Here is a 24,626-nt window from a genome sequence, read left to right on the forward strand (position 1 = left end):
TCATCACTTCTCTTTTTATCTGTATTGTCACATCTGTCTTTGACTCCGCGTTCTTCCGCTCAGTGCACCACATGCCCAACCAGGTCATCGTGTTATTGTTTGTTGTTTTTGATATTCTGAAGTCAAAGCCCTGTAATCTTACATAATACAGCTCCACATAGAGTCCACTGGCCTGTCAAGGTTAAGACCATCATGGACAAAAGGAGCTGAAACGCTTGTTATCACCAGCAGAAAAGCTGAAATTTGGTCGGGTCATTAGGATGTAGCCAAACATTTATATATTGTGTGTAGTACTGTGGCTTGTTTATGTGTAGTACTGTGGCTTGTTTATGTGTAGTACTGTGGCTTGTTTATGTGTGTGTGTGTGTGTGTGTGTGTGTGTGGTGTTGGTCTGGCTCAGTTAGCTGAGTGTAATGGCTACAGCACCACTGTTGAATTTTAGGACAATCTGCTGTTCATAGTGAACATTTGAGATGCAGTTAAGGCATGTCGTTCGTTCGGGTTCGTTAGTCATGAAAAACTTGGAGGAGTCACTGAATTTGCAAATTGCAATTTCCAGGCCTTTTGGGAAAACTAAATATACCCTTAAAGGTTTTGGAAAGATCATGGAAATCTGTTTCATAAACCTGTGTAATAATACATTATGTGGTCAACACACACAAACAAACCCAACGATTTTTTTCTTTTTTTTAATCACCAAAAAAATGTTAAAGGAAAAAAAGGGGCTAACATTTTTTAAAGCAAACATGCCTTCCAAACCCGTGGAATTGCAGGTTTGGAAGTATATTAAAAAAAAAAAAATGTTTTCAAAAATTTTTTAAAAAAGACACACACATCCCTTAGTGGGTGCTGGTTCTAAGATAAACCAAAATGTGAAAAAATAGAGGTCCTCAATAATCAACGTTTCGAGCCAAAACGCTCTTCCTCAGACTGACAAGACTCATAAGTCTGAGGAAGAGCGTTTTGGCTCGAAACGTCACTTATTGTCGCAGAATAAAATACTTTAAGGGGAGCTTTCTGGTGTGTGGACCTCTATTTTTTCACCTGCAGGTTTTGAAGACATGTTTTCTTTAAAAATTGGTTGTAAAATGAATAAAAAATACATTCATTTAAAGCTATATCCCCCTCCCCTAGACTATATTATTGTATGGCAATGAAAAAGAACCGACTATTGATGGTTGTTTCAGAACCCTTATGAACCCTTATGTGTGTAGTGTATAGTTTCAGTGTTTCAAGGTTTTCTTTTAGTGGATGGTCTATGTGTTTTTCTTCACTCATGACTGCATGCAGCTGAGGTTCAAATAGTGGCTGGAGATAAGAAGAACTGATTTGACGGCCGTGTTTTGAGTCTCTGATATTTAAAGGGTAACTGCTGCATCTACGTTCGTATATCGTATATCCTCATAGATTTTAACCGGCACTCCTTAGATTCGCCATTGTATGTGTATAAAAGGTTGTGCTGAGAAACTGATGTTGCGAGCTGGTCGATTGATGGTGTCCATAATTTGTGATGAGAAAATGGTGAGACGAGAGAGAAAACCAGTGAGAATGAATACAATGACATGACTGGCTGCTTTGTGTTCACTGGCTTCATTTCAATGGAATGACTGCAGGCAGCGATCAGCTTGCGGGGGTGGACTTAACCCGTGAATAATTTCTGCACAAAGTTGAACTCTGATGAACTTTGACTTGTATTTTTGTGGAGATGATCAGTATAATCATCATCTGTCTTGATAGTGTTGGAGAAACTGTGCTGGCTTATAAAAACATTGTGACCATTTGATGTACACGATATAGCAATTTATCGTACATAGAACATGCCGCGATACCTTGAGTATATTTGATATATTGCCCACCCCTACTGGAGAGTAATTAAATTAACCTAGGTACAAAAACAACTTGGTTTAAGTTTGCAAAACATCATTTTTTTGTTTAAAATACCTGGTCTGGTCATCACAAACACAACTGGACATGTCCCAACCTGTCTTTAAAAAATACCTGCTTTTGTTGTTCGCTGGTGTTCAACAGTGGTCTGGCGCTGGTGTCACGCCATCCACCATCCCCTCCTGCTGCTGGTCAGACTCAGGTCATATAAAAACTCAACTACTTCTTCTGAGAAACAGTAACACCTGCAAATGTAAAAGCAGCCCACAAACGTAATAAACCACAAACATAATACAAATCTTCAGTTTTTAATCTAATAATCCCATAAACATAATAGCAGTTGCCTACTACAAACATCCTGCAAATGTCCACAAAAGACATCTACTGACCACATAGTATAGATGTCTTTTCTGGACACAGTATAGATGTCTTTTCTGGACATCATATAGATGTCTCTTCTGGACATAGTATAGATGTCTTTTCTGGATGAAGTATAGATGTCTTTGATTTGTGCCACATAGATGTCTTTGATTTGCGCCACATAGATGTCTTTTCTGGATGTCATTTTAGGACATTTGTGGGTAATTTGGTATTATGTTCGTAGTAAGCAACTGTTTTTACGTTTTGTGGGAAATTCGTTACGTTTGTGGGATTATTACATTGAAAGCTGCAGATTAGTATTACATTTGTGATTTATTGTGTTTTTATTATTGGGTGTTTTAGACATGTTGATATGATACATATGAAATGTACAAGTGACACATATCCATTGTTTGTAGAAATATAAAATGCCAGCATTTTAATCTGGTAGCTGGGCTGGGTTATGATGCCATTGTTGAGCATTATCTACAGGAAAAACCTACAAATGACCATTATGAAAAATATGAAAACTCTAATATTTTTAAACTGATGCAACACTTTTAAACACTATATATAACACAATACATGCTATAATAGTCTCTTTAAGCTGTACATTTTGATTGAAGTTACCAGTATAGCTGAAAGTACTGTAAGTGAGTGCCATTAACCCCACAGAGTGGAGGGAATGTGCTGTCATTTCCACTACTTCAGTTCCTCCCAGCAGCCAGTGTTGATTCACAGTGAATGAGTGCAGCACAGGGTCTGCTCCTGGCTCTGCTGATAAGGTAAAAATGTCTTGAAGGTTGCTTTGATAAAGCTCTGGGTCCAGCCTGGAGAATAGCCGTCCACCCTCAATGTGAAGGAATGCAGAAAATGTTTGCACAACCTCCTTGATGTTGCAACACTGGCGAGCAAGGACAGACATTAATGTGTCCAAGTGTGTGTTTGGCTGGGAGACGGAGAGCTCTGGGTGTGCCTGTCTTCAAATAATCACAGTTTTTAGGGTGGAATTTATGGGGTTTAATCATCCTGTCATCTAAGGGATGGACTTACTTTTGGAGCATCATCTGCTTTCAATTTTGTGCTTTGTACTGAACCTGGATGTTTGAGGCCAAAACTGATATATTTAGGAAGACATGGATACTTTTCTCCTTTTTGTTCTTTTAAGAATTGTGACCAAGATACTTAGTGAGCAGGACATTTTACAGTTGAAAAGTCAACTTGCCAGTGCTCTCTGCTGGACAAACTATGTAATGAAAACCTATACACTTGAACATTTACAGCATATCTTCAATAAGCTAATACTGTTATATAGCGCTATACACTGGCTAGACAATATATCAGGCTGGCTCTAATCATAAACCATGCGTTGATAAAAACTGAAACATGTGGCAGATTCAGTGCTTGGTCTATGAAATAAATGAATGCATTTGATGTAGCCAATGTGATGTAACCCGTTGTTTTCACTCCATGTTGTCAAAACACTGATGCTTTGTCATGTCCACTGGCATCTCTTGGGAAGCACAAGGCACCCTTTTGCATGTCTGTGTGATGCACAGTGGAAACATCTTGTTTGTATATTAAGTTTGGAACGCTCAGTAGCTCAGCTGGTAGAGCAGGCGCTCCATGTACAGAGGCTATGATCTTGCTGCAGTGGCTGTGGGTTCAATTCCATTTCTAAACAAGTCATTTTGACTTTGGGTGACATACTTTTTTGTTAAAGAATTCCCAAGAATTACTTACTCATATCATTTTGTTAATAGTTTTGTTGAGGGATGTACAATAATATCAGCATATCGTCAGTATCGAGAGATAATTGGCCAACTTAACTATTTCTATCACAGACTTATTTTTTTTTCTTTTTATTGACAAAGTGAACATGGACAAAAAAATCAACCCTAAATTGAAGTGTTTTTCTTCTTTTGCACAATGAATGTATATTACACAAACTGAAAAACACTGAGTCTCCAGCTTCCTCCCACAGTCCAAAGACATGCAGCTCAGGTTGATTGTGACTCTAAATTGCCCTTAGGTGTGACTGTGAGTGTGAAAGGTTGTCTGTCTATATGTGTTGGCCAGGGTGTACCCCTCCTTCCGCCCGATGACAGCTGGGATTGCCCCCCCCGCAACCCTTACGAGGACAAGTGGTTACAGACAATGAATGAATGAATGAATGAATGAAAAATATTGAATTTTCTGCCTCCATCTGCTGTTGGGACATCACATTAAGAGTATGCATATTTTTTAATTTATTTGTTTATTTATTAATTCCTTTTATTAGTGGTTTTATTGCTTTTGTTGCTTCTGTTGTTGTTTTTGGTCTATTTGTATTACTTTCTGTTGTCATTTCACATCCTGTATTATGCATTATTTGTCCTCTGGTTTTAATTTTATCCAAACTCTCCCCTAGTTTCGTCTCACTGTTTGGCTTTCCGTTGTTGTATCGCTGTCTGTCTCCCATATCTGCTTTGCTTTGTTTGTCAAACCACTTTGCAAATTCTCCTCTTAAAGGGTCTATAAAAAGTCCACTGCAGAACAAAAGTGAAAAAGTTTATATTAATATCCATGGACGAGTTGATGCGAGTTGTTATATATCATCATATCAGATATCAGCGAAAAATCCAGCATTGTGCAGTCCTAGTTTTGTTGGTTCCAATACAATAATTGTCAATTGTATGTTTTGCATCAAGATATTAACCCAGTTATCCAAAAGAAAGAAAACTACTCGGGACACAAGTAGATGTTGTAACACACCACTGGTCGACTTTCACAAAAGGACAGAGTGACTTTGGAGGTTTTTGGCACTGTGTTTGGAGTTTGCTGTAGAGGGTGGACACTGCTCATGCTCATACACAACCTAAATAAATTCAACTTACCCAATACAGTACCTCTGGCTTATATAGGCCAATATAGCATTATGCAGCGACTGTCTGAGGGTGATACACAGAAGCACACGGAGCTCTCAGTATTCCCATGAACAGAGTGCTATAAATGCATCCAGAGACAGGTCTCTAGGAAAGCGTAGCTGTCTTCTAGGATGGGCTCCAACAGGCACAGCACTGCCACTAAAAATAGTCCACAAGGTTTAAATTTAGGTCAAAATGTGTTGTGTGCAGAGGATGCTGCTGCTGGATTCAGGTTGCGGCTGCCATCTTGTGGCTGAAACGCTGCAATTGCAACATGGAGCAGACAGCAGGTTCCTGAGAACATCCTCAATCATGTGGTACGATCCCCGATGAGGAAGTGAGGAACATTTGATGCACAAGCGCACAAAGAATGTGTTTGCACACACCTCCTCTGATGTGTGCCGCTTGAAGTGTGTGAGTGTAGTGTGACAAGAAGATGAAGAGAAGCGGCCTGAAGGGGAGAGAAAGCAAATAAGGAGGAAGGGGGAGGGTAGAGAGAGCGACACAGCGACACGAGCGAAGCTGTTCGGTGAGAGCAGGAGGAGGAGGAAGGCAGCATGAGGAGAGGAGTAGCGGAGGAGGTGCAGGAGACCACCATGAGATCCAGGGTGTGAAGGCGAGGGAGTGGGAACATTCAGCAGGAGGGATGCTGCTCACGCTGCTTTTCTACTTTCGAGTCAAAGGTAGGGGGATGTGGGGTCAAGGTGGATGTGTCTGTCAGTGGATTTCAGTCAGGTCTGCTGAGGTGTGTGCACAGACAGTCAGGCTCACTTGAGAAGCTGCATGGGAGTTGAGTTGAGGTGAGCCGGTTTGCCTTTTCGCCACTGATGAAATCATGAATATTCACTCAGCGGTGGAAATAGGTTACTTTGATGATGAGTTTTAAAGCATGCACTGAAAGTGCTGCACAGTCTTGTTACATGCATCCTGTGGTTTGAGTGCAATTTGAGCATGAACTTGATCCATTTCCCACAAGGTCTGTTAGACTCCAGAGAAACTGTTAAACACAGCATGTCTTTCATCCTCACATCAGCAGCTGCATCTAAATTGAATATCGGCTGTTTTTCTGTGCGGAGAGCCTGTGAGGCTGTCCTCTGTCAGCTGCACACTGTCAGCCCTGACATCTTGTGCCCCTTGGTTCCCCTCTGTACCATGGGAGCTGCTGATTTGGATCTGTGTAAGCCATTTAAACCCCCAGTCTATCTGTCTCCATGGAGCAGTGACTAACAATGTTAGAGTGCACGTATCTGTCTCTGTTTGTTCATTTTAGGGCGTCATGGCTTTTGTTAGCCATTTCCTGCAATCTTGGGTAGGACATACATTACATCATCATTGCTGCAATCATGCAAATTAGTTATTTTTTATTGGGGGATGGCATAGCGAATGAACTATGTTTAAAAACTTAATTATAGAAGCCACTCTGAGATGTATGTACTAACTGTAACCTTAAGGATGTAACTATTGCTTTTTGCTTACACATGCAATTGATGCACTGTGACAAATTTTTCTGTAAAATTATGGTAAACTACTGGCAGCTGTAGTTGCCAGCATCCTACTGTTAATTTACTGTAGGTGGGTTTCCATTAACCCTCAAGTTACACAAATTGAAGCTGAAATATAAAATACGCCTAATGGAAACATTTCCATTTTGAAAAAACTCCCATTTATCACAAAAAAAAGTTTTTTCGCTTACATGAGGTGGCATATCAGATGGTATCATAAAAGTTTTCAGAAAATAGTGAAAAATGCCCATCACCCTTTGCCATAGCAAGACAGATATGATCCTCAAATTGAGAATCATTTCGATGAAATGTTATCTTAAATGTGGGTTTACATCACAGATTTGTGCAAAACTAAATAGATATTTTAAAAATGTCGATAAAACAAAATTGTGAGATGACTGTGTTTCCATGGAGTGATGTTTATTTCTATTGCAGCCACTGCGCTAGCCGTCATTATTTTTAATCTAAGGCGACGTAGGCGTGTGAGTGATAATGGAAAGGCAAGCCCCTTATACACGGGAGGGGCCACGTATGAGGGAGTTCTGGGAGGTGATAGTCCACGATTTCACAAGAATTTAAAAAACTTCCAGATGATCCGCTCAACTTTCTCAGAGTTATGTGATGCAATAACAGCTCTTGTAGCTCCTGCTGCATCATGAAGGAGCCAGTTCCTACTGACAAGCACACAGCCATAGTATCATGTGACCTAGAGAAGCCAAAAAAGTGTTTCCATTGCAGTTTTACAAAATATGGCTTTTTCAAATTATTTTTTCTAAATTAATGTGTTTCCATTAAGTGTATTTTATATTTGCTGTATAATTTTACGCAATTTGAGGGTTAATTGAAACCCACCTATTGTCAGTATACTATTTTTTTCATGTGATGTGGTGGAAAGGTCTAGAAAATTCTCATGAGAAGATCTTGAGTAAGAAGTTTGTTTTTTTCTTTTATCTTGGTCAATTTGTTACAAATAGTCCAATAATTGTCTTTAACACAAGCAGCAAATCCCTAGCTTAAAGCTATAATGACTTAAACAATACATTAATCAGCAAAATACTTTTTCCATCACTGGACTAATTATTTCAGCTGTACATCAGATAAAATGAGCAACTGATTTGATAAAACACAACAGAAACGGAAAAGGTTTAAAATCAAGACAGTACCCTAGAAACAGGGCCAAGATTTTAGAAATACTGAGGTCATGAACCCACATCACAGAATCCGCATCCCATAGATATTTAAACACACTCTCAAAAGTCTTTCGCTGTTCGGCTTTTTCATGTTTCTTGTTCACTCAAGTGGTTAGTAATATTTTTTTCTAACATAAAGGACTTGTGTGTGTGCGCCAAAATACTTAATGCTTTATTTATGAAGACATGACCTGAGTGTCCTCAGTAACAGTGCTGTTTCTGTCGATAGTAAATCAACAGAAACTTCATCAAAGATAAGCAGAAACACCAAACATTCAGCAGTTGTGGCCTCTCAAATATGAAGATGTGCTTGTTTTATTCTGTTTCATCTAACCCCTAAATGGAATATCTATGAAAAAATCATCAATTTGGAGGCATCTCTTGGCTTTTTAGATATCCGATGCTCATTCGTCATTCTTTCTGACATTTGGACTTAATAATTATTAAACCAGAGTGAATAAATGAATATGCTCTGAAAATAATTGTTAGTTGCAGCTGTAATATAAAGGCACAACAGGCTTTTCATATAAGACTGGAGGGTGTTTAAACTAATCCATCTGTCAGTTTGACCTGGGATGGACAGACAGAAGAGGTATTAGGTCACCACACTAAGCCAGAGAGATGAACATCAGATAAAGCTGAACTCTCATAGCCATCGCACAAATTTCTCCTCACTCTTTGAAGTCTGACATGGACATACCCAGCTAGCAAAGAATGTTCCTACAACAATGGCCAACATTACCTACAAGTTGCAGTATTTTTTAAAAGAAAATACTTTAATGTTCAAAGACTGTTTAAAAGATGTTTATCATTTCAAATAATGTTCCTGTAAGGTTAAATGCTGATGTTGAAATACATGATGTTGTAACTGCAACATTCTGAGGATGAGAGGTGACAGATCATATAATGTTATGTTGTTTTTAAAACATTCCCACAATGTTTCATGAGAACAAAATATGTTGGAATGTTAGAACATGTTATTGAAGACTGAGATTACAGACTTTTTTTTTTTTTAAATGAAAATGTAATGTATGTTAACAATTGAAAAAAAAAAAAATGTTTTTAACATTTTTTTTTTAATGTTTGTGGAGAATGTTGCCTTAACTTGAAGAATAACATTCTGGGAAAGAGAAGGTGGCGCTAGAATTGTTACTAAAACATTGCATGGTTGCATTGTACTGTTCTCTGAATGTTTTTCAAACCAAAAATTGCTAGCTGGGTAGATGATTGATCCTGAGATTCATATACACAGTGGTGTAGTGGTGAGATGGGTGTACTACTAAGCAGAGGGGCGGTTTACTAAGGAGGGAGCAGGTATACTCTCATATATATTGTTCTGTCTCCACTACACCATTGGTATACCCTCTTCAATCGATGACTGACGAGTCTCCCTTTTTTTCAGATTTTATTGGAACTCAATGTGTGTTTGGTCTTTTGGTCTTTAGTCCAGATTCCTAAACTGGAAAAACATGGTGGCTTATCTGGACTCTATCTGCATTCACAATGCTCTAAATATGTCTCACAGAGGCAGAAACATGCTTCAGTTCTGGATCTCATACAGTCATATTTAATAGTTGTTAATGAGGTTAAAAAATCTTTAAGAAGCAAGTCACATTATCATTTCATGTTTAGTGGTGGTGTTTAGTGGTTGAATTTTCCAGTGATTGTTTCCCTGGTTATATTTTGTATCAGCATGAGTTCATGGAATGTAGTTGGGCTGTTTGAGGGGTTAAATTCCAATACTGTATAAAATTAAGGATGTAGCCACGTTGATGTTACCCATTGGTTTGTGGACTCCTATTTTTGGCTGCTGGCATCTTGGTTTTTTGGAGCCAGAACTGACTATATTAGAGTAGAGGGTGAAGCTAACCTTAACACTAGCTGCTAGCTTTGTTAGCACGGTGTATTTGCAGCTATGGCTAACTGTGATAAGGCTAATGCTAATGGGGACTTTGGCTTGAAGAAAACAGACTTAAAACCATTAAAGCAAAATGTACTCACTGGAAAAACTGGACACGCGACTCCTCAGAGGATCTTTCAGTACAACCAAACACAGAACAAGACCAAGACGACCAAGATATTACAATTAACTATCACGAAGTGAAAACACACTGAAATAGAGTCAGCTGTGTCTGTACTCTGTGAATCTGGACTTATCCCATGATTACATTACCTAACCAATGTTGTCGATAGCGACTTTTCATAGGATGGCACCCATCTGTCACTCACGGTGGCCACGCCTTTGAATATGCATGACTTTAAGCTAAAAAATAATTGATAAATTAAAATTTACCCCCGTACAGTTGTAATGAATATTAAAATTAACTATAGAGACCAAAACTGTTTTTTTGTATCAGGCTGTAAACATGTTTATTTCTGCTGTAAATTTGTAAATTTTAACATGGGGGTCTATGAAGACTGACTCACTCTTTGAGCCAGCCCCATGTTGCCATTACATGAACTGCAGTTTTTGGCACTTTGTGGTTGCTTCATCTTTCAACCTCAGAGGTTCCCACTTGGTTAAAATTATGGCAAAAAATACCTTTTTGTTTTCATGTCTGGAATTTTAGATTCCTTTATTGAGAGTGTGTGTGCTTATTTTATGGACATGTATAAGAAAACACAGGTTCATAGATAATTGCTGTTGTTCCATTGATGCTCCAGCTGATTATATAACAGCACAGATGAGGTTGGCAGTCCCAAATCAATGCACAGCTTTTATTCAGTGTGCTTGGGTGGTTGGTTTAGAGAAGATGAGCAGAAATGGAAATAGCTGCTTTATGCCTGTGGCAACTCTAGCAGCACTAGACTGTTGAACTAAAACGCAAAGTAATTTAGGACATGATCAATCAGTGACCCTAACACAGGCCTGTCAGTACACACACACATACACACACACACACACACACACACACACACACACACAAACACACACAGACAGATAGAGTAAAAGTGGATAAACTGAGTGGATGCCAAGATTTTAAAACTGTGGGACCACCACACTATTAGTCCTCTTGACTTGATTCTTTTAAAGTTTTGAATCTTTTGAGTTTTGAAACTTTTTGCAAAATATGGTGTCACTTTCACTGTGATACTACATTAAGGACTATTAGTGCTGCTCACCCCACAAAACTTCTTTCTAATGCATTACCAGTCATCATCTATAAATTTACATCAATAAAAATAAAATATTCATGTTAATGCATGGATTCAGCGTCACCGTTGTATGCAGGTACAGCAGGCTGTGATTTTACAGAAATGTCACCGACCAATAATCTGTTGTTCATTTAAAGAGACGAGCGGCAGTTACATCTGTGGTTTTGTGCTGCATTCATGTGATGTCAGAATAATCAGAGGAATCAGTTCTCGATTATATTTCATGGCTTATCTATCTGATATCTGATCCATTTCCTGTGCTCTTTATTATCAACATTTTAAAATGCTCTGAGCATTAAAAAAACAACATATGTCCCCCATAGTGTCCGTTTTGTTTCCAAATTACAACTTAAAACTCTTAAAACTGATTTTAATCAGTTCTCACTTGTTCAGTCAGAGCCATCACTGCACGATGTTCAAACAGCGAAGGGACGAGAGGGAAAAGTCAAGGATTTGTGAGCACTCCTACATTTGACAGAGATTTGTTTTTTCATTTTTCCCCATCATTAAACACAACTTAAGTTAACTTTTCCTTCTGTATTTAACTTGACAATTAACCCTTTGAAATTGGCTGCATCGGCAAGTTTTCTTGTGCCCAGTCAGACGCCTTTCACAAGCATTTAAACCTCTGAAGAAATTTGTGAAAAAGAGAGAGAGAGGGAATTACTGAAAAAATAAAAACCTGGGGGAAAATGTCAAGAAAACTATACTTTTATGAAAATGATATATGTAAAAATATGTTACAGAAAGAATATATACTTGATTTTATTATTTATATTATTTTAATTTATTGCACTTTTTTCCACATCATTTCTTTTTTCTTTCTTCTTTTTTTTCTTTGATTGTTTTGACTTTCTATTTTTGCTATTTTTCAGGTTAAATTTTTTTGTAACTTTTTACCAATATCTTACTATGTTCTCTGCTTTTTTCTATTTTTTCTTTTTTCACATTTGCTCAGGTCTCGAAGGTTTAATGCTAAAATTGTCTTTGACCAATATGCCTACAAACTCTATGCAGGAAATGTTTGTGAACAGTATCGAAACTTAAAGTAAAAGTGAACGCCAACACCAGATTCACTCTAGTTGCAGAGCAAGCTCTGTCTGCTCGGCATTCTGCCTCTGTATTTGTGGGGGGTATTTGGCGCTGAGCTTCCAGTCTGGCAAGTGGTCACTACATATTTATAAAGTCCCAGCCTTACTTGTGTGCTGTAAATAGGAATCTCCAGAACACAGCAAAATCAGAAAACACACTGCCACACACCTCTAATGGCTTGTTAAGTTGTGACTGAGAGGGGTTATTCTATACACAGTTTATCTTGAAATAGTATCCATAACAGCCTGAGTTTGCAAAGTGTGTTTGCCAAAAAACTATGTCCTAGATTTTCTTTGGTGAGTGGACCTAAATTTTTCATGATCAGGTCACAATGCAGAAAGCCTCCCACTGAAGCAAATATTGAACAGTCTCCACTGCTCGGGGTGTTTATCATCCCCATAATGAGGTGATTAACCTCGTGTCAGTGCTGGACTGTCTTTCCATGTGTGATTTTCTGTCTTAAGTTGGAATCTTGTCCTGTAATCTTCATTAGTCCGCAGATTAAGGGGCTCAGCAACTGCTTTAACGATTAAACAAAAAAATTCATTCATTTACTTATTTTTTTTTTATTTTGCCACTCAAGGTAATGCACAAAATTCAGATACATAATCATAACACAACTCTTAATTACACATTCTATAACCGAAGAGCAGGGAGAAGCAAAATCTTAGTTAACCTGCCTCAAAACATGTATTAACAATAGAAATAGATTGTCTGTTAATTAAAGTTACTTACAACTAATACTTTCAGTAACATGAGAAAAAGAAAAATTAAGAGTCCTACATAATAATTCAGCTGCACACTGACTGACTATATGACAACTTTATATATTCTTATTTTTTGCTCTTATACATTTTCTTAACTGAAAAATGTTTAAACAGGCCCTTCAAATCACTCCATAGAAAATTCACTGATAAAAAAATATTCTGCTTAATCTACTTAAGAAAATTAAGGCAACTTTTTGCATAAGATTGATGTGTAGATTAAACAAGACTGGTCTGTGTATGATCTACTTATTTTTTTGTATGTAAGAAATTAATTTTCCCAGTAAAGTCAGCGTAATTTTTCAAGTAAAGTCAAGTAAAATTTAGTTGATTATACTTCAAAAATGAAGTTATTTTACAGGCAAAATTAAATAGACTTTACTTGCAAAATGCATTTCTTATATACAACAAATTAAGGAGATCATACAAAGCCGGGTCTTGCTTAATCTACATTTAAATCTTGTGCAAAAAGTTGCCTTAATTTTCTTAAGTAAATCAAGCACAATATTTCAGTGAAATATAACGGCAATCAAGTTATTCCATTTAAGATGACACACTGACATAAATATGTGCTTCAGAGTAGCTCTTGCATTCTGATGCTTAAAACAAAATGTCCTTTTGTGGTCCTCGTACTCTAAACTAAAACAAACAGCTTTTGGTCAGTGTTCTGGTAATGCTTTGCTTTTTGCCCTTCACATAACAAATAATGTTTGTAATTCAACAAAATGTTCACGTCTCAGTAGCCTCAACTTAACAGTCAGTTGTTGTGTTCTCTACTGAATGAATAATTCTTATGGCTGTTTTCTGTAATATTAACAATGGCCCCACACTTTCAGACAGCCATTCAAATATTGCAAACTCCATAAACAATAAAGAATTTTCATTGTCATGTATACTTTTCTTTGTTCAAAACCAAAGTAATCTTTGATATCTTTTGTTTTTTAAAAGTGTCAAATGAAAGTTCCATCTCAGTTTCATTATCACAACTAAAAAAAATTAATTCAGACACTTCTGTAATATTGCTGTCTACATACAGTAAATGTTTTCATCTTTTTTTTGATAAGTAAAAATAAACTTTGTTTTGTTGAAATTTTAGGAGGTATCCAATATATATACAATGTTGTGAAATGTAAAAAGCATGATGCCAGATTAAACAGCAGGGTTTTCCCCCGACCATTTAATAAGAATAATAGATTTTATTTATAATGTACTTTACATTTGAAACAAATCTCAAAGTGCTACAAGATAAAAGCATTAGCATAAAAAAACAGATAAATAAAACAACCAAAATAAAATCATATATAAACGTCATGAATAAGAGCATAAAAGCAAGTAAAGCAACCAGCCAGTGGAGTGAACCAGTCAAGAAAAGAGCTTTTTGTCCCTCCGCCCTTACCTAGTTGCGTGAGTCTGGAGAAAAATAAAAGCAACACTTTAAAGACGACACAGTGTAGCGTACTGGTAGACTTCTGCAGCACTTTTGTAGTGGAGGAGTCACATTTGTAGTTTTACCATCCAATAACTACATCTTTCACTCCATAAATCCAAGAACAGCGGGGTGACACAGTGATAGGTCTGTTGTCATGGTGTCACCTAGAGTGGCTGACTCACCGACATGTGACACTGACTTGTGTATAGTCACCAGGGATCCCACACACTTTGATTGTGTGCCTATTCATACAGTTCATCCATATCTACCCCGTCCTTTCCAAAGAACCCCTCTGGGCCTCAGAAGGCTTTACATGACTCCTAAATCCGGATCAAATTTCACTGATCCCAACTTTGAAATTGGACGTCTTTTGTAATTTCATGCGCTTTGCCATGTCCGTCCTCTCCCTCTTTATCTGGAACACGCTTATTAAAAGGACAATTGAATAAATGCCTTAATTATAGAAGTCAAAGTAAGAAAGTTAGTCATGGCACTATTGAGCGTCCCCTATCACAGAGGTCTAATTGTGTCTAAAAATGCCTCCGGGCTGCTTCATTGATCCCACTCAGCTTCTTTGGAAGTTGCCAGAAAATAACTTGGCACTTTGCAGAAGTTTACAACCCTGACAGGAACATGTGGAGAGCCTTTACTGACGAATATGTGCAGTCACACACTGCTAATTGCTGCTGACGCCTCCAGAACTCATTTAAAGCATACAGTATAGCAGGGACACTCCATCTGCTTTGCTTGGGGGTCAATTCTGCAAAATGACAGGAGGCCAGGGGCCAGTAGCAGAAGCCCCATACAAGATTTGAGGACATTTACGGGATTTTAGGACATTTCTTGGATTTTTTGATGTTCCTAGGATTTTAGGACATATGTATGATTTAAGGGCATTTACTGGATTTAAAGACTTTTCTCAGATTTTAGGACATTTCTAGAGTTTAGGCACATTTCTAGGATTCTAGGACATTTCTTGGATTATATGACGTTTGTAGGATTTTATTAGGAGTATTTTTTAGGAGTTTAGGATGTTTCTAGGATTTTAGGACATTTCTAGGATTTGAAGACATAAGTGTCTTAGCTAGGACCTCTGTTGGGGGTGTGGGGGATCCTCCAGTGGCACTTTTTTTAATAAACAAGCTCTATTTTGATTCTGTTTCATGTACTCTGGCACCTTATGTATACTAAAAGTACAAAAACTCAAAGTACGAATCGCTTTATTTTCATTGTGAATTAGAAAATGGGTTGGGGGGGGGGGGCACCCAGCACACAGGACCCAGCACTCTATCCAGGGCCCGTCAGTTGAGTATCACTGCAGCACGGTGTATTTCCAGTGCTGAGGCCTTGTTCTTTTTTTCTCTTTTTTTTTTGAAGGGCATTAGAGGGAGGGGGCGGGTGTTGTTGGTAGCAACTTGTATGCTGCTACTTTCCTGCGAGTGAGAGGAACAATGTCTGGAAATGAGTCAAGCCCTCGTAAATGTCCTGTCATAGAGAGGTTTGGTAGTACCACCCTGTTCTCCTGCTGCACAGCTCCTCACATAAGCTACAGCTACTAGCGGGCCGCCTACTCCCCTTCATGCCCTCCACGGACAACATGGCAGGACTGTGTGCGATGGCCTTTGCATCCGGAGGTGTAGTATTGTGTTTTGATTCATCTTGTGAGAAAGCGTTTGACTTGTCTGCCGCGGCTCCTTCAGTCTGCGTCTGTCTTCCTCTCATCCTGGCACCTTGGCAGAGAAATGGGGCAATGCAACACTCGCGGCTCTCCAGAGGGAGATGTTGTAATAGGTCAGCTCTTTGAAGGCCTGCTAGTCAAGTGCAAACGCTGTGCTGCACAAGTGTGAGGCAGCTGTTTCTGCTTCCCGGTGCTTCCAGGCTGCGAGGACGATCCTGGCAAGATGTAAACAAGAACTGATCCGCCCTCCGTTTGAGAAATTGTTTTTTAATTGGATGCAGTGAGCAATACCATCTGCTATAACCAGAGGGGGTCATTATCTGTGTTGAGATTGATAATCTGATTATTAGGAAGGAGAACAATATATGAGGCTGGAGATTCCCAATGGTGTACTTCTCTTTAGTCTCTTTAGTTGTGGTTGGCATTGACCAAATTTTGGTTCAATATCATTACAGTGTTTAACCCTTTGAAATGTAGATTGACATCAGTTTAATTGCGTTGCTTTCAGACACCTGTCACATGCCATTTAACCCTTTAAAACCCGACTGAAGAAGTGAAGAAGAAATTGTGAGAAATTAGTAAGTTGACAAGAAAATGAGTTGTTACAAAAGAGAGAGAGTGTTATTAGAATATAATGTATATAATTTTTGTTTTTTTGGGGTCATTTTCTTGTTTGATTGATGTTTTTACTTTTACTTTTTTGCTTATTTCCAGGTAATTTTTGTGAAACATTTTACTTATTTCTTGCTAATTTTTGAGCCATGAAGTTGCTCATTGCTTTTTTGCCAGGTTTTTGAAAGAAATCAAACACATTTGCTTATGTTTCAAAGGTTTAAATTCACTCTTGGTCCCTTTGTGCTCATATTTCTGAGTGTTCACCTCCGATTTAACATAACATTATCACTCTCCCGCACGCCTTTGGCTCTGTACATCTGCCACTTCCCTACAGCGACGCTCTTCCTCCCTTGAACCTAATTCGGTGTGTCAATCCACACTTCACACACTCCGAGCTCATCTAAAGATGATGCTCCGGGTACTCCCCAGGCCATGACTGAAGTTGGGCTGTTGTTATTTAAAACTTTGTTTACACCTTGAAGCGATACTTTTTTTGGTGTAAACTCGAAGTCTTTGGCTCGAGCTTCAAACAAACCACAGAAGTCTTCAAAAATTCAATGACATCATTCTAGATCTGAATATTGAATCATTCTGAACTGCTTACTTTCAATGGGAGATCTCAACTGTTAGCACGCACCCAAAATACAGCTTAGCAGTTTTATTGAAAATCACTGAGCATACGTCAGTGAAACGTTTTTGACATGTACATTTTAATAATCCTCCAAATTAACATCCATCAATCTGTTTTTCACAACACTTACTAATAGAAAGCCTAATTTTTAACCTGTTTAAAAAATTGATTTTTTATTATTTTTTTTTTTCGATGAGACTTGATCTGAATGGGACCCAAATAGCTGAAGTTCATTGAATCAAGCCAGGGTGAATTAGACCTGATCCAAAATCCAGTCTTTTTTTAACAGACTCATCTAGAGAGAGAATGGCTGCACTGATAGCATCATAATGATCCACTAATTAATAAACCACGGAGTCCAAACGAGAGGCAATACATGTCATGATTACTGCACTTTACTTTGGCGTTGAGAGCATAAGACTTGTGGTAGTAAAGCACCTATGGTGACGTTTTTATTGTAGGTGGATGTGGAAGTTGGCGCTGCCCTGGTTCCCTCATCAAAACGCCTTTGAGATTTTTCCTTTGGATTCAGGATCATTGCTGAAAATAAGCTCTGTGGTAAACAAATGTATATGATCCTTACACATTTTGTTCAGTAAGATAATCTTCACAAATGAATGACTCTTTTAGGATTTTTGAAGCCTAAATGCAACCACCAGAAGTAAAAAGCTAATGCTTGGCTATATGATTACTTATTTTAACCACAGACCTTATTTCAGACATCTAGCCAAAAATCCATTCAAAAAAGCCATAGCATTTCAGCTCCTGTGGTTTCCTTGTCTTAAAGTCTAATTTATTTTTGGATTGTAGCACTCATTCTTGGGCCACTCTTTAATAATAATAATAGTAATAGCAATTTTGTATTGCTCTTATCTAAACAATTATGGGATCACTTATCTTCACATCTATTTGTTGAGGATTATAAACAAGCAAAATTTGTCTAACTACAACATTAAGTCATGTATTTAAACTTCTCCAGTGTAACCGCTCATCTTCTCATCAACACTGATTAAAGATACAAATCTACGTGCTGCAATTTACCACTTACCGAAAACATCTGTTGCAATTAATTATTGAATCACATACACTGTGTTAAGCATGTGATGTGAGAGCTGAGGAAGTGTAACATGATGTGTAGGGTCACCTTCCTCACACACAAAAAAACCTCGGTGGCACATGATGCCCCCCCCCCCCCGAAACTCCATCAGTCATCCACTAATGCTGGCATGGGGGAAGAAATACTGGGTAACTATGGAAACACACTGCAGCGATTCTCCAAGGCTCCTTTCCTTTCGAGGCCTTGAGTTAACAGGATTAGAGGGAATTCACAGAGGAGACCCCAAAGAGCACAGCCTCTTTGTGTCTCTCTCTCTGATCTCCACCGCCCTGACTCACAGAGAGATACAGAGATACTGAAGTCACAAAGACATTCGTCACCAGGCAGACAGACTGAATGTATAGCTGCTGGCTGAACAGGCAAGACAACAGAGGCCTGTGTGGTGTTAATCCTCAGTCACGTACCGAGTGTCTGGTTCCGTGTTTTAACCTTAGGGACTGTTTGGTGCATTTTACTCGCTGTTCATTCTTCATTTTTTGATAGTTTTGGCTGTGTTCATGCATATGGTATACATATTGGCAAGATTATGTATTTTTGTTTAATTTTGGCTGTGTTCATGCATATGGTATACATATTGGCAAGATTATGTATTTTTGTTTAATTTTGGCTGTGTTCATGCATATGGTATACATATTGGCAAGATTATGTATTTTTGTTTAATTTTGGAATTTCCAGCTCAGCTCCTACAATAAGTCTAAAATACACAATGGAAATTAAATTGTTACATTCAGACTGTTAAGTGCAAAAAATTGCACCATTAAAACCCATTCAAACTGACATTTTTGATCCCACAGCCATCAAAGCATAAAAACATGCATTGTATTATTACAGGGTGTCATTCTGGAGAAAATACATGCTATCCACTAGGTACACTGTCACAGTCAGTGTTGCTGCAAATCATTGACATATCCCAAGCTGGGATCATCAAAAAAATGAATTTTGCATGTAGTATATAAAAAATATATATACTGTATTTTTTTAAATCTAAAAACATAGTGACTTCATGTCAAAAACCTGGAATTTAACGGGTTAAAATTCTGAAAATTAATGTATATTTGAAATATATATTTCAAATGAACTAAATGAAAGTAGAAAATCATATTAATTAATTAATATTTTTATAGCCTAATTTTGAAAAGTGCATTTGGTGTGAACGATACAAGTGTGAGTATTTGACACTGCACAAAAAATAATAATATATAAAATCAATGTTGCTGCTAATCATTGACATATCTCAGGCTGTGGTAATCTAAAAAAATATACTTAGCATGTAATATATTGAAAATAATTCAATTTTTGTGTTTTTTCATTAAAAAAACATAGTGGTATCATGACAAAAACCTGGCATTTAAAGGATTAAGATTCTGCTCAGGAATGAATATACTATATTTATGATTAGGACTGATTTTGTTTAAAAAAATAACTCAATGAAAGTAGTAAAACAATTTTAATGTATAATATTTTTTAAAGCTTGATTTTGAAAAGCGGGCCCTAAGGGATAAATCACTCCCTGTGACAGCCTGTTTGCATACAGAGATGAGCACAACTTAAATTTTGGGACATGATTCAATGTGCTTCTCAATACCACTTACCAAAAAAATGGTCTTATATATATTTTTGGAGTGGAATAATATCAGTGTAGTACATTTGAGACATGAGCCAAGGATGGTGAAAGAGAAACAAGAACAAAGTCTTAGCTTAACATTATGGAGGATGTGAGCCCCCGTTAAAACCATCTGGGACAAGGGTTCACCCCAGGGCATAAAAACACAGCTCTGCACCCATGTTACTCAAGAGATAAACACCAAATCTGATATACAACCAGATCCTGCACAATCCTTTTTCAGATAAGGAGGGAGGGTGGGGGGGGGGGTTGTTTTTAAAGATGCACTTTTACTTGCAGACAATGTCGTCCTGACATCCTCACAGCTGACTAACAATAGCTCGTATATGGTGGGCTGTGGCTACCATAGCAACAGAGGCAAAAAATGAGCGAGTGGAGGAGGATATCATAGCCGCACCCATTACTGGAGCGACCAACCAGACTGGAAAACCAGTACAGACAGGGGGAGGCACTGGGAGAGCAGCTAGTGAATAATTAGTGGGAGTCAGGAGGCCGACGCCTGATGTGCCTCAGCCAACCGCTTCACTTCATGCTGTGCTGACTTTCTGTGGCCAACACATGTAAATTGTCTGATGATTTATTAATCTGTATGGCTGCAGGTTGATCAGTCTGTACTGCTGCATGTGTCGCTGCTTATGCACATGACCAATACAACTCTATGCCCTTTAAATGGGCACTCCACTAAAGTTTACTGTGACTATTATCTACTAATATAGCCCTGATGATGTCATCATGGTTATTTCAGCTTGGGCTTGGACTTCCTGAAAGGCTACCATAAAGTCTGAGGTACAGCCTGGTGGCATGATGTTTGAATGAAGTGGATGTTAAGCATGCAAGTAGGGTCTAATGAAAGATGCTCTCAAGTGGCATGTAGTTTCCAACTTATGACAAAAGATCAGGATATCTCCACCTCTGCTGTATTGGTTTTGACTGGGGATATCAGTTTCAGTTAATTTTGCTTTTGATAGACCAGCACCCATTAACCGGTAATAATTAGCCTAAAATGTCCAGTTTATCCTCTCTGAAGTAAGATTTGACAGCTAAACTTTCCTTCCAGACACAGTAATTCAAATAAAATTGGTGTTACAGGTGGCAAAATGTCTTGAAACAACGTGGAAGTGTTTTATGGTAAATTTTTTATCAAGCTTTCTAATACACATCATATCAGTTCTGGACAATGATTGCATGATGCCCAACTATTCATGTGTGTTACCTCGTCTGTGAGTGAGTTACCCGTGTCCTCTTGATGTCACTACGTCTTGCTGTCTGATTGTGCATCAAATTAATTTGTTTTCCTTTTTAAGATCCGTCTGCTGTAACACCCTGAAATCCAAATTTCCTGCAGCTAATAGAACCATAATGGTTGCCTATCATCGTTTCCCGCAGTAATCACTTGTTGAGTGATTATCTGCACACTGGAGGAGGGCTGGAGCTTGACGGAGTAATATGAAAAGGCACGATGCACGATGGTTGAACGACTGATGATTATGCTCATTATGGCCTTTGAAATGACCCCTGTTGTCTGGTTTGGACTGCATGTTTTGTTGAAATGCTATTTCATATGTCACTGGCTGTGTTTGTTAAGCTATACCCATTTGAATTGTAAGGGAGTCATACGGTTTATGTAAATTTGGGTCAGTCAGCCATTTATAAGATTGTGTAATAGTAACTTTGCCCAGTCCTACTTACGGTTACCTTAAGTTAGTTACATTATCTGTTAATACTTGAGTACTTGAGTACGTGAGTATGAAAGGGGAACAGAGAGAAGGGGTGACGTACAGCAAAGGGCCAAGGCTGGAATTGAACCTGCGCCCTTCTGTGGTGAGGACACAGCCTCTGTACATGGGGCACCTGCTCTACCCACTGAGCCACTAGGTGCCCCATGGAGTACTTTTGTCGTAGTACTTAGCTTTTGAAGCAGCCTGAGATCGAACCTCAATGGCCAAATTATCACTGAAGTGTTGCTGACAGAAATATCGCTAAATAATGTATTAATTGGCTTAGCAATAGCCCACAATATTATCTGTAATTTGCTGACTTTGAAACATTTGATGTCTGAAATGTCCCAGTTTAAAATGCATTGCAAGACTGCTGCAAAAACATGGCTTGTATAAGGATTCACAGTATCCTTCATGAATCTTACATGAAGTACATGCAGTTAGTCTGAACAGTTTTAAGTACAAGCTGCTGATCAGAAGATCGTATCAACTCGGTGGATAAAAACATCAGTTTCACAAAGGTGGAGATGCAACAACTACACACATCTACAAATCACAAATACGTTATATTTGCACGTTACATAGGTATCATATCAACATATCTAAAGTGATGTGGATTATTAGCTGACTTTGTCATTTGGAGGTGGAGGGGATGGGGGATGGTGTGACACCTAGGCGAGAACCCTACCAAAACCTGTAGTATTTTAGTTAGTTATTGCTGTTTTACAAGCTGCTTTTTAGCCACCCAATGTGGGTGTTTTTTAGCGACCCACTGATGTTTTTCCACCGGAATAATTCCATGAAAAGTGATTGTTTTTTACCAAAACAGTTCTGCACTTCCTGGTGGGTTTATGCCCCCAAATTGGGTATTTTGAGCCAAAACGATTTTTTCCTAAACATAACAAAGTTGTTTTTGTGCGTAAACCCAACCCCATATTAGATGCAGCACTGTTGATATGCAAAGTTTTAAGTATCCGATGACACAAGTGTAATAGTTGCAGAAATATACAATGGCAACATTTTTTGATGGGATTGGGTTGCATTTCTAGACTGTGCAGTCGGTACTTCCTCTGATTAGATCATTTATTGTACTCCAAAGAGGAAATGTGTTTCCACAGCTTGCACACATGACTCCATAGTATTATGACTACAGTTTGTTGAGAGCAGAGATCTGTGTCTGCGGCTGGATGGGAGTAGAGTGAAGGATTAGTTCATGGAGTGGCTGGAGTCGTATGCTATGGTGAGTGCTTAGCATGGGCTGGAAGGATGGGAGCAGGGAAGCTAATGTATTAAAAGGTATGATGTGTGATCATTGTAGCATCGGGCGGCTCGGAGGTAGAGTGGCCGCCACTGTCGCCTCACAGAGTGATACGAGTGAGTGTAATATTAAAGTGGACCCTAAGGGTTAAAACTATCTTTGCCATAATGGTTATTTATATAAGTGCCATCAATGACAATGCTGATGGCATATCAGGGTCTTGAAAGTTGCCCAAGGCCATTTTATAGGGGATAGTTTCAAACACTACCCCTTTAAAACTTTGTTCTGAGGGACAATGGGACACTTATAAACAAGGGATGGGGTAAAAATATGACATGGGATCATGTATCTATCTGTTTGACAGGTCTGTTTCAGCAGGTCACAATATTGATGAATACTGGCAAACCTTTTGTATGAAAATACTGTTCAGCACATTACTTGGTGCATGTTTCTACCCTGCAATTTATTAATAGCTGACTGCATGCTCCTGTTATATATAGCAACACCTTCATGGTCTCACCTGAAAAAAAAAACAAAACATTTTGGAGCTCTAATAAGTCCATTCATCACCAGGAGGAGAAGAAAAGGAGAGATGGAGGTTTGGAAGGGAAGAAGGAAGCAGGGAAAAAAGGAGGAATATGAAGGAAGAGGGTGAAAGAAGAGTGTCGACTGCTGAGTGAGGTAGTGCAGAGGGAGGCAGGCACTTTGGGCGTGTGTGTGTGTGTGTGTCTGTGTGAGCATGCGTATACATGATAGAGAAACCTGGTGTGTGTTCCCCTCACTTGAACTCAGACTTCTGGTGAAGGAAGAGCTGCAGGACCTTTCCCTCAGCGATCACTCTCTTCTGTCACTCCATCTCTTCTCCACTCTAGTGTAGCACACATCTCCATCAGTTCCTCACCATGCTGGTACTCTACAACTGTTTCCTCTCTCTCCTAGAATCGATCTATCGCCGCGGGGCCAGAAGATGGAGGAAACTGTACCGAGTCAACGGACACCTCTTCCAGGCCAAGCGCTTTAACAGGGTGAGTGTCTCTAAGTCTCTCTGATCCACTCTTCCTGCTGGGGAGGGTGTGCAGTAATGCCTCAACAATGCCTCTGTCACTTCAGTTAAGGGAGCCCCATTTTACTGGGGAATACAGGAATTATGAAAAACCTGGATTTGCTGGAAGACACAGGAAGTTTAAAATGATGTTAGATCCTCACTGTATTATACTGATAGTATTATTGACCCTTTGAAACCTGGATTGACATCACTTTTCTTGTACAGCATTCAGACACCTTTCACAATTTAAACCTTGGAACTGCGAGCAAATAAGGCTTTCTTTCTTAAATAAAGGCAATGAGCAGCATGACAACAAATGTTCAACCAATTGCAAGAAATTAGTAGAATTAGAAAATTATGTTTAATGATGCTGGGAGAAATGTCCCAAAAACTGTCTTTATTTTATTTTATTTTGTGCTTATTTTTGTTTTCCAGTTATTTCTTGTACTTTTTACAATTTTTTTGTGTGCAAATTTTTGAGGGGTTTTTTGTTGTTCAAGTTGCTCATTGCCTTCTTCCCATGTTTTTGAAAAGAAAACAAAAAAAAAAACCCTATCCAATTTGCACAGGTTCCAAACGGTTAATTTGTCTCATTACCTTCTTTACAAGAAATCAAGCCAGTTTTCCAAAGTTTCAAAGGGTTAATCAAGAAAATAA

General features: G+C 38.4%; 1 protein-coding gene across 3 annotated transcripts in view; it reads left to right on the plus strand.

Annotated features, from left to right (window-relative positions):
• The window catches only part of prkcz (protein kinase C, zeta), a 179,044-nt gene that overhangs the window by 61,187 nt on the left and 93,231 nt on the right, over positions 1-24,626 (plus strand). Inside the window, exons 1-2 of one of the 3 annotated variants that reach the window (XM_088082662.1) lie at positions 5,574-5,833; positions 23,864-23,949. In XM_088082662.1, the coding sequence (XP_087938788.1) occupies positions 5,797-5,833; positions 23,864-23,949 (123 nt within the window). In that variant the 5' untranslated portion in view covers positions 5,574-5,796. Of the gene's footprint in view, positions 1-5,573; positions 5,834-15,798; positions 15,918-23,863; positions 23,950-24,626 lie in introns of those variants that run through there. The other 2 variants (XM_088082661.1, XM_042491932.2) reach the window with 2 other exon arrangements.

This window comes from Plectropomus leopardus, chromosome 9 (assembly GCF_026936395.1).
Source record: "Plectropomus leopardus strain MGB_pleo_1.0 chromosome 9, ASM2693639v1, whole genome shotgun sequence".
NCBI lineage: Eukaryota > Metazoa > Chordata > Actinopteri > Perciformes > Serranidae > Plectropomus > Plectropomus leopardus.